This window comes from Oncorhynchus clarkii, chromosome 4 (assembly GCF_045791955.1).
Source record: "Oncorhynchus clarkii lewisi isolate Uvic-CL-2024 chromosome 4, UVic_Ocla_1.0, whole genome shotgun sequence".
Taxonomy (NCBI): Eukaryota; Metazoa; Chordata; class Actinopteri; order Salmoniformes; family Salmonidae; genus Oncorhynchus; species Oncorhynchus clarkii.
The window spans coordinates 17,031,330-17,042,659 of NC_092150.1; the positions used below are offsets into that span (position 1 = coordinate 17,031,330).

General features: G+C 43.4%; 1 protein-coding gene across 1 annotated transcript in view; it reads right to left on the reverse strand.

The window, feature by feature from the left end:
- Nucleotides 1–10,777, reverse strand: part of LOC139406515 (NUAK family SNF1-like kinase 1) — a 43,828-nt gene extending 33,051 nt beyond the window's left edge. The window contains exons 1-2 of the mRNA XM_071149179.1: nt 9,545–10,777; nt 1,498–1,618 (exon numbers count right to left, since the gene is read on the reverse strand). Coding sequence (XP_071005280.1) covers nt 1,498–1,618; nt 9,545–9,835 — 412 coding nt within the window. The 5' untranslated portion in view covers nt 9,836–10,777. The remainder of the gene's footprint in view (nt 1–1,497; nt 1,619–9,544) is intronic.
- Between the last annotated feature and the right edge of the window lie 553 nt (nt 10,778–11,330).

Sequence of the window (11,330 nt, forward strand, 5' to 3'; positions counted from 1 at the left end):
GATGTGGGGTCGAACCAAAAGAGCAGATATGCAACACACAATATGAGTGAAGCCTTTGACTTTTGGAGGGTTGTCTAGTGCAGGGTTTCCTACATTTTTGACTCAGGTCCCCCTTCCAATATTGGGGAAAATATCGTGCCCTCATTGCTCGTGCGCGCAACGTCTTTTTCTATGGGCACAAGCACTGTTCATGACACAAACTGTTCATGACACAAACTGTTCACACCCCTCTTGTTGGCAGATGTTTCTTGCAATTCTATACATTTTGCAATGTCTAATGCTAATGTGTATTCATGTGATATTTGAGTGACTCAAACATTAAAACAAAATCTATGGGTTAAAAAACCTAGCGAAAAAACGCTAGCTGACATGGGCTAGTTGATCTGGACATTTCTGACAAGTTATAAATAGCTCTCTAAGGTCTGCAATGACTGACATGACAAGAGGAACTGATGATGCACTACCCAATTTAGAAATTGCACCTTGTGCATTCTACTATCACTACTTTCAAGAGTATGTTGAAAGCCGGACTGAGTTCCTGAAAACATATATAAAATAATAATAATAATTACAGTTTGGGAACAGTTTGGGAACCACTGGTCTAGTGGGACAGATATACTATATGCGGAGGAGGCTTTAGCGTGAGCTAAGGGCCTCTCCTCCCTGTCCATATCTATGGAGTCTGGCTCAGGGTTAGTGGGGTGGGGTTAGCCTCCTCTCTCTCTCCCCCTCTCCTCCCTGTGCATATCTGTGGAGTCTGGCTCAGGGTTAGTGGGGTGGGGTTAGCCTCCTCTCTCTCTCCCTCTCTCTCCCCCTCTCCTCCCTGTGCATATCTGTGGAGTCTGGCTCAGGGTTAGTGGGGTGGGGTTAGCCTCCTCTCTCTCTCCCTCTCTCTCCCCCTCTCCTCCCTGTGCATATCTGTGGAGTTAGACTCAGGGTTAGCCTCCTCTCTCCCTGTCCATAACTGTGGAGTCAGATTTAAGGTTAGCAGGGTAGAGTTAGTCTCCTCTCTCTCCCTCTACTGCCCTCAGCCTCAGTCTGGCTCCCAGCTGGAGATCTCTCTAAGTACCAGCATATGTCTGGCCCTGAGATCAAGACCAGGGAAGACATAAGAAGAGGCCTCTCATGTGGGAGAGAGAGGCAAACCTCACGGACACCCCCCTGACACACACACACACACACATACACTCTATGAAAGACATCCAGAAACGCACACGTGCAGCCACACACAAACACACACAGACACACACACACAATGGATCCACTCTCTGACTGGGCTCAGACAAAGAAGAAAAGATAAGTAACATCCAAAAGCTGAGGTCCGATCTTATTATGATATCCGCTTGTCATAACATGACAGTCCTACAGCGGGACGAGGCAAGAGAGAGTGAATTGGTGTGTGTGTGTGTGTGTGTGTGTGTGTGTGTGTGTGTGTGTGTGTGTGTGTGTGTGTGTGTGTGTGTGTGTGTGTGTGCGCGTGTGTGGACAGAGACCCACCTTCATTAATAGAGATGATGTGGGGGTGTTTTAGGGATGACATGATCTCTATCTCCCTGCGGATGTGAACCATATCCTGATCATCCTTGATCTTCTCCTTCCGGATGGACTTGATAGCCACCTAAGGACAGAGAGGACAGACACGTGTTCTGGTCAGTTAAAGTGGACTAACAATCACATGGATACAAGTATGACAAAATGACTAGTGGGGTAAGTCAATCAAAATCAGCAACACCTCCAAACTGATTGTGATGATGAAACAACTCAGGTGAGTCAACACACCCACACAACAAATCACAGACAACGAATCACAGTGATCGCACATCAGCAAACACGTTTGGACAGCCAGGGAATGAAGACACTCTGTTGACCATTGCAAAATGTCTTACATAACATAATCTAAATGAATACCCCCTGAACCTCCTCAACCACATAACCCTCCTCCCCAGAGCCCTATAGTGACCTGCCCACTGTGACCTCTGACCTCTATTCTCCCATTTATCCAGTCCACACAGACAGGCGGGGGTCAATTGACTGAGAGACACCGAGACTCAGTCATTACAGGCTCTTGCTGTGTAATTTACTGTCTCTTTAGAGGAGAAAATGAAGGTGCTCTCTGAGGAAAAACAACTTGGCACGTGGTGCAGTAATGGAGGACTCCTTTGTAGTGTGTTCACCCTGGTATTATCAGACAGCTTGGTCTCTCAAGTCTGTGATGTGTGTGTGTGTGTGTGTGTGTGTGTGTGTGTGTGTGTGTGTGTGTGTGTGTGTGTGTGGAGCGGGGCGGGGCGGGGGCAACTCCCCCTAACCTGACCCCAGTCTTATGGATATATCAGGTAGCACATCAAGAAGAATAGGGGGTTTCTGTGCTGTGGGTTTCCATGGCAACTGCAACTCCTGGCAATGTATGTGTGTGTCCCAGCAGGGGAATTGGATTGATGAGCGAGCTGAACCTTCTTAACTTGTCCATGAAGACACTACGAGTGATTCTGGCAAACAGATGGTGTTGATTTATACCATACCTCTCACAAACACTTACACACATCGTACAGTGTGTAGGCCTACATCTACATCAGAGAGCTAATAATATTAATATCATCATATAATATAAACTCCACTAGGGCTGACCCCATTTAGTCCACAGGCCAAATTTTGTGGACTAATCCATTGTGGAGGACACGGGGATAACACAACAGTATCACCAATAGTACATCTACCGGTAGGTAATTACCATCATTTCTAATCTACATTGTTTGTTTACCGTAATTTGCGTTAATGCATTCAATCTATTATTATTACAGTCTTACCGTTGTCATTGTCGAAGTGGACATCTTGTTTGCAGAGCGCACAACCCGGGCTACACTTGTGAGAAAAAAGTGATGGTTTATTTCATTCCAATTAAGAATTGTTCAGTAAGGATGTGCAACTGATTACGCCTAGAAGTAGGCCTAGGCTATCTGGCCTGTGCACAATTGTAGTCTTATAAATTGTGCCCATTTGGGGATCTGATAGTATTTTTGATTGTCCTAACTCAACACCACTAATGAGCGGTGGAGATTCTCAGTCATTTCTTCTTCACCTCAAACAGCAAGTAAACAAAGTCTGTTTTTACATCATTTCAGAATGACAATAGTTCCTCAATGTAGCCTATTTGAAAAATCTTTCCAGCTCTCTCCCTTTCGATAACCACTCAGCATGAAAGGGGAAAAAAATGTCATGCTCTGATCTGGTGGAAACGACATAAAATAGGTCTACCTGATTACTTCGTATATCTGTCCGGAGCTCACTGGCACAGGAAAATTTGAGGGCCCAGAATACTTTATACAATGTTGCAAGTTTCAGTCTGGACCAAGTTGATAGTTCATACAATGTTTCAAGTTCCTTGCAGACAAGCCATGCGTAGCCAATGTGATATTTTTTAACTACAGGCTGCAATGTACCTATTTGTTGGCTTTATGTAGGCTATTTTTACATTGTTGGCAATGGCAATATAAGTTACTTTTAGATTTGTATAATTTTCATTTAGATTTAGATAAATTTGAAAATGGAAAAGGTTGCCGACCACTATTACTGACAACTTCGGGAGCGTAATGGCAGAATCTGCAAAGGCCAGCAGCAGCAGGAGGAAGAGTTTAGAGAATACGTTTCTTTCTTCTGGCTAGGCTTTCTTGAGTCATTTGTGTGTCTTAATTATTTAATCACACTATGCTCAAAGCATCAGACAAGCTCAGTAGCCTACATATAGTTGATTTTATTAAAACACATAAGGTGTGTCTATATATGGAAAAATATACGTTTTAAAATTTCAACCAGTGGATTGGTCGAAAGAACATACGACTCTTGGTCAACCAATATTTGTTTTAGTCGCAGACAGCCCTAGAATTCACTAATACGAAACATTCAGGTTTGAGCCCCATGGATTATTCTTACTACTGTATACTTGTACTGTATATTAATTTAGACTGCCTCTGTTAGCTAGGGAGGACAAACACTTTCCTTACTAAGAGAAAGGTCCATTACAGTGAAGGCCAGGTCTACTCCAGGGCAAGGCAGGAGTAGAAACCACATACAGTCACTGTTCCAAGCTAATTACGGTGTACCTTAATAAAAATAACCCAGGCCGGAAAAAGTCCTCATCCAGAGCATGACTTGATTACATAGAATTAAAAAAGACGTATTAACAAGTAAAGGCCCTGTTTAGTTTTCACATGCCGAGTGGTCGTCTTTAGTCTGTTAATTATTCACCGGTCTTTATTGTAAGTGTTGTACCTCCATTGTTTTGTGTTTTCCATTACCTCATGGGGTCATCAACAGCAATAGTACTGTATTCACGTCACGCCAAATCCTAAACTAGTAGGACTGTAAGCCCACAGTTTGTCTCCATGTGAAGCAGCACACTGTCTGCACCGCAGGTCACTTTTTTCGCATTTGCATTCTTTTTTTTTAAATTAAGAGGACGTGGTCTAAGTTCCTATAAAAGGTCTGACATGACCCTAAAGCACATGTCAAACTCATTCCACGGCGTGCTGAGTGTCTGCGGTTATCGCTCCACCCTTGTACTTGATTGATGTAATAAGGTCACTGATTAGTAAGGAAAACCCCTCACCTGGTTGTCTAGGTCATAATTAAAAGGAAAAAACTCAAACCCGCAAGCCCTCCATGGAATGAGTTGGACACACCTGCCCTAAAGTCATGGGTACAGTGGTGTGTGTGGGGGGTTTAATTTCTACAGAGATATGTGGATGGGATGCACTTTCTCATGGCTGATAGTACAGTAGAGTACAGTATCAACAGACCCTGCTCTTTGACCCTCAAATTAGACTGTTTGTAAACTCATTAGCTTAGAGAGACAGCATCCCAACAACACAGAGAGCAGACAGATATCCATCCCTCCATCCACCTTTTATTCCCCGGGATCCTGTTTTGTAGTGGGTCACTAAACATGCGGGCCTGTAGATTAGAGCTGGGCGATATGGACAAAATCCATATAGTGGTAAATTGCCTGGATTGATACGATAATGATAAACAGAACTAGCTCATTTTCCCCCAACATCGGACACCCCCTAACTTCAGACTCTCTCCAGCGGTTGGAAGATTAAATCACCTCGAGTTCAACATTTAAAAGGCCTAGAAAATAACGGTACATTTTGCTAGCTGACCACCGATTTTCATTGCAGTTTATGTAAATGAAGTTAGATTTTGATTGTTTCAAAAAAGTAATATATATACACATTGTGGGACACGCTGTATATTGTAAAATTTTACTGCCGACAGACCACGTAATTTAATATCCAACTTTGTACCTAAATTATTAATATTCATGTTTATCTTAGTATTAAACTATTATCTACTTTCTCAAAACATAATATTAATCTGTAAAACTAAATAATGAGACATTATTTGGTTACAACACTGAAGAAGGTGTTGGTGGAAAACCATTTATAATAGTCTACAGGAGGGCGCACCGGGCTACGCAATGAAAAGTTGACAGGCAAGTATTTTCTTTTTACAGGAAGGCTAGCCAACTAGTCAACTACCTAGTAAACACTTTGGATACGAGGTTGGTGTCTCTTTTTTGAACAACATAACTGTAATTGAACAAAATAGTAAGGTGGCAAATAACTGGGGACCAAACGTATGCCGATAATACAGGACGTATTTCTTTTGCTAAACCGCGTATCAAAAAAGCTGATAGTAGTAGTATTTCCACTGAAATGTCAGACATGCTAATTGCTAATCCATTAGCTAACATTTTTATGACATTAATAATCACAAAACATTGATGTCTTGATCACAAGATAACACTGTTGAAGGTAATATGTTTCTTAAATGCTGTTGAAAATGCCGATAATTTGATAATTTGGGGTGCTACGCTATAATTTTATGACATGAATGTGCACCACAGTTTATTTTGTATTATCCTTTAAACTATTTATCTAGTATAGGCTACTTATCGTAATGAACGTTATCAGCAAAATGCCTGCGATAAGTGATCAGCATGGTTGGTGTCGATCATTTTCGGTTTATCGTCCCAGCTCTACTGTGAATCATCCATTTGCCAGCTGGCTGTCACAGTATAGTGCAGCCCTTCGCCTGTCTTTAAGTGGTGGGCTATTACTGTCAGTCAAACAGATCGCTGCCCTGCCGGCCTGGCCCAGCCAGCCTCTGCCAGGTACACTCCTCCTGCTAGGCTGTATGCTGCAGTGTGTTTGATGTGAGAGGCCACGCTCCGCTCCACTAGAGCCTGACAGCAGCCGGTGTTTTCTCAGACCATTAAAATAGATGAGGTATACATCACAAGTTCCCCCTTTCTCTCTGAAGATCATGTTCATGTGTGTGGATGGAGAAAGAGATAGTGTGTGTGTATTAGGGGAGTTGACAATAGCAGGGAGGACCCTATGACTGATTACGAAAGCAGAGCCATCTCTCAGTGTAGTATGTTTACCACAGAGCCAGAGAGAAGAAGAAAGAATGCTGATAACTGCACGACTACAGTCAATAACAGTGAATCTATGTATTTTTCTCCTCCCAGTTAATCCTCACTGAATCCACTGTTTGGGGTGATGTAATCTAATGCTTTAAACTCATATTAATGTGACTTTGTAACCCCTTAAGTGAAGCCCACCCCTACCATCCCTCCCTCCATCCTTCCCCTACTCCCTCCTCCTTTCTCCCTGCATCACCCCTATCTCCCTACCTCTCCCTACCTCACCCACCAAACCCTCCCTCTTCCCCTTTCTCCCTCCCTCCTTCCTCCCCTCCCTCTGCTTTGGACCCCCACAGGATATTAACTTTCCATCCCAGTCTCATTTCCTGCTGGGGATGGCCTTTCATGTGTCACTGCTCCCTCTGGGCCCTGCTGTCACCACAACCTTTTCACGAACACACAGTACAAACGTGCGCACACCCATACATGCAAGCGCGCACACACACACACACACACACACACACACACACACACACAAGCACACACACCCCTCCGTACTGGCAACATCTACAGCATTACAAACGCACATGGGCACGTGCAAGAGTCAGAATTGCATACACATTTACATTTGCACATCCAAGCTCATGCCCACATACAGTAGTCCAATCAGACCAGACATACAGTAGTCCAATCAGACCAGACATACAGTAGTCCAATCAGAAAAGACATACAGTAGTCCAATCAGACCAGACATACAGTAGTCCAATCAGAAAAGACATACAGTAGTCCAATCAGACCAGACATACAGTAGTCCAATCAGACCAGACATACAGTAGTCCAATCAGACCAGACATACAGTAGTCCAATCAGAAAAGACATACAGTAGTCCAATCAGACCAGACATACAGTAGTCCAATCAGAAAAGACATACAGTAGTCCAATCAGAAAATACATACAGTAGTCCAATCAGACCAGATATACAGTAGTCCAATCAGACCAGACATACAGTAGTCCAATCAGAAAATACATACAGTAGTCCAATCAGACCAGACATACAGTAGTCCAATCAGACCAGACATACAGTAGTCCAATCAGACCAGACATACAGTAGTCCAATCAGACCAGACATACAGTATGAGGACAGACAGTCTGACTTTCCATCCAAACCAAGCAGCCAACACACACAAGAGAAGGGTTTGCAGATCCTATGTCTACAGGCTCAGTCACTTTCACTAACATATATGCTCATGCACCCACACATCTAATCAATCTCTCTTTAATGACAGTCCCTTCCAAGCTTCTCTCTCACACACACACGCACACACACACACACACACACACACACACACACACACACACACACACACACACTCTCTCTCTTCTCAATCTCTTTCCCCTTCTGCTCTTCTCATTTTGTCTAGCTGTTAAAGAAGCCAGCACGCCAACCAGGGAAAGTAAAACAGGCAGAGCCAGAGCAGAGGGATTGCATAACGGTCTGTCACCCAGTTTTAATCTCTATCATATGGACACCAGGGGCTCCTTAGGCCAGGGACAGTCCCTTCCATGTAAAGATATTTTACAGCGCTCTCTAAACACCAGGCCAGACACACACACTCTGGGGCCACAGTCTGTCTGTACACTCTCTCTCTCTGTCTCTGTCTGGGTGATGCTTAACCGAATGCACTCAAGTGTTGATTTACAAAGGGCACATGGCCACTTGTACTGCTAATAATGTTGTGACACATTCAATGGAAATGGTTCAGGTTGATTTATTATTAGCTACACACTGTTCCAGGATCAGCTCTGCTGCCTGCCATTTGAAGTGGAACCATTAAGGGCTGGAGAACTAAGCTAGGCCAGGCTCACTGATAGAGGAGGACTGCATGGGGATCAGGGAATACCATCACTCCATACATTTCTAGAATGATGTCAGGGCATGTGGAGATGGCAATGACATACAAAGTGGTATTGCAGAGGTTATTAAGGGATATAACATAATAGCCTTAAAAATTTCACAAGATGTGATTAGGCTACTCAAGCAGACCCAAACACACCCTTAATTTTCAAAACATCCAAGCACCCTGTGTGTTTAATGAGTGGAGAAATGTGTCATAAAGCACTGGCTGCCATAAAGCACCAGTCACCAGCCAGGCAGGCCATCTGAAGGAGCTATTTGAGCTATGGGTTTATGGTGCCCCCACCAAGCATGCATGTGTGTGTCAGGAGCGTTGGACATGTTGAGCCTACTGAGTTTTCCTACTGGCATTCTGAATCTGAACACACATATGGAAAGTTCATCTCGTTCTGCCAATGGGGCACATGGGTCAAATTCTGCAGCACGAGAAAAAATCTGGTCTCCAAGTATGGTGCATGAGGGCAGATGGCGAGCATTCAATGACAAAAAAAAGTCATAGAGAAACATGAAGAACATATTGATAAAAACAGCACCAAGACACAAACAAAAACCAAACAGTTAAGGGACATTGGTCAAAATGACAGGTCATTCAGGACGCTATTATTTTAATATGCAGTCAAATGAAGAAACATAGTTGTTGTTCTAGGCCAGGTCTCACGTCTGAGTTTGCCAAACTAGGAACCTCTTCAACTTACAGCAATACCTTGCACAATTCCAGCCCATTCAACGTGAGTAGGGGGAAGTATCTTGGAGGACTGTTGGCCGGTTTCAATGGTGCACATGGTTGGGTTCATTTAAGCTGCATCAATAAATCAGTAGCTAGTTGAACATCTGCACTTAAGCATCCGGTCGCGAGGCACTGCTGGGGACAGCACGCGTGCTGCACAGCACGCGTGCTGCAGAGATTCCCAGGGCCTCTAGAGCCCTATGAGCACGGGGGAATTCCCAGAGAGGGAAAAAGACTCACAAGCCTAGAGGGCAACAAAGAAGCTATTTGGGTATTTAGGGCCTCTTTGTTGTAGCTATGTTTTCTATGACTCCGGATTGGGCCTCAACAGTAGCCTGCAGTCTGTAGGCCTAAATTATATGAGCCGCATTCTAAGAACCTGAACAGAGGTTATGTACAGGGTGCTTCAAACCCCTATGCGGAAAGAGCGTTTTTAACCCCTACCCCTATCCATAAAGAGAGTTGTAACGTGTCTCACCTCTCTCCCTGAGTGCCGTTCAATTGCCTTCTTTACTTTGCCATAGGTCCCTCTTCCTAAAGTCTCGAGCAATTCGTAGCGATGTTTCAGGTTATGCTTGTGGTGGTGTTTCTTGAAGCCTGAATTTCTCCTGCTGCCATCGCCAGCTGCCGGTGTCTCTGCCATTGAATGACCGACAGGTAGCGGTGGAGGGGACAGGTCACCGCCAGATGGTTTACCCGATGAGGTGAGGGTTTGTTTGGACTCAGGACGGGTCAGCCCTCGGTGGGCCGAGAGAAAAGCTGTATCCATCTTCTCTAGGGAAGTATTAAAACTAACTTCCCGAAGATAAAGATCTCAAACTAAGCTATATTTTACAAATATTGATATTATAGTAATACTTTATTATAGGCCTAATAATAGTCGTAATAAATACAATAAATTACAAGGAACAATGCGTAAATATTATATTAATAAACATATACATTATTCCGATTGTCTAATGATCACTGCCTTTGTTCATTTTTTTCTGATCAAAGAATTCACTCCACATCTATTCATCCATTTGTCGCCTTATAAGAGTGAGTCATTATTATATGATTAAATAAAAAAGCTAAATATTACAACGGAGACATCATCTATCTTGACGCGTCTGATACATAATGTAATGTATATTATGTATGTCTAACTATAAAAGGTATATTCTAGGGCAACCGTCCTCTGAATATGTATTCAGAATTCGACAGACCAATGCATGTCAGAAGCTGAATCCACTTTCGATTGATGTCTCCTCGGGTATGGACAATGGTGCTCAAAATTGAGCAATCCAAAAAGAAAACATGTTTAGGTTAATTAAAACATCGGGCTATTCCATTCTCGTTATCCGTATAGTAACTGGCATTATCTATCTCGCAGTCTTTCGTTTATTCTGGGTCGTTCACATAATCTACCGTGAAAGTGCTGCCAACGTTGCTAACTCTAAACTAACAGGCGAAACCTTCAGCGTCATTGCCTCCCGAGAAAGCAGCGACGAAACCGGCGTTCTGGATGAAGATCACCCTCATTTTGTCCTCAGGTGCAACGTCATTCAGCTGCTGAACTCTGTGTATGGTGCGAGTGCTCCATGCCCAAGTCGACTTTAGAGATGCGCTATGATCAGATATGTCAAGCTCAGACGTTTTGAATATTGCCATGGTCGTTTTGCACTCCTTAATCGTGTGCCCTTCGTCTCTCTTTCTCTTTATTCTCTAACGTGAGGGGCTGTGAATAAGGAATGTGAGATGATCGAGTCCGGAGGCGGAGTTACAGTCCTCCTCCCCTCTGTCCCTCTCTTTGTGCTCCCTACCTCTCCCCTCCGTTAGCGACTGCTGCTGACTGACTTGACTGCTTTTCACCCTGAGGCTGTGGAAGTATAGCCCTCTCTCTGGCAAGCTACAGTCATTTTACTATAGCCTAAACATTAGAGTTCAGTTTTTAAGGGCAACTCAGACAGAGTCAAAGTTTAATATATTCGTTTAATTATTAATATTGCTGAAACCTTAATGAAGACTTATGAAATGAATCCTGCAAGTGCAAACTCTGACTGGCAGATTTTTTTCATCAATAATATAACAACTGTGCCATGTACTGTGGGTCAGTCAGTCCAGAGTCAGCAGCTATAACAACAAATCCATAAGGAAAAACAAGAACAGGTAGTCCAATGCAATGTTATCACTAAATAAATGTTGCATAAGTGCATTCATCCTCTCTGATGACATTGATGGAAGACAGGCAGTGAGACACATTGAGAATCTGGCTCTGCAGAATT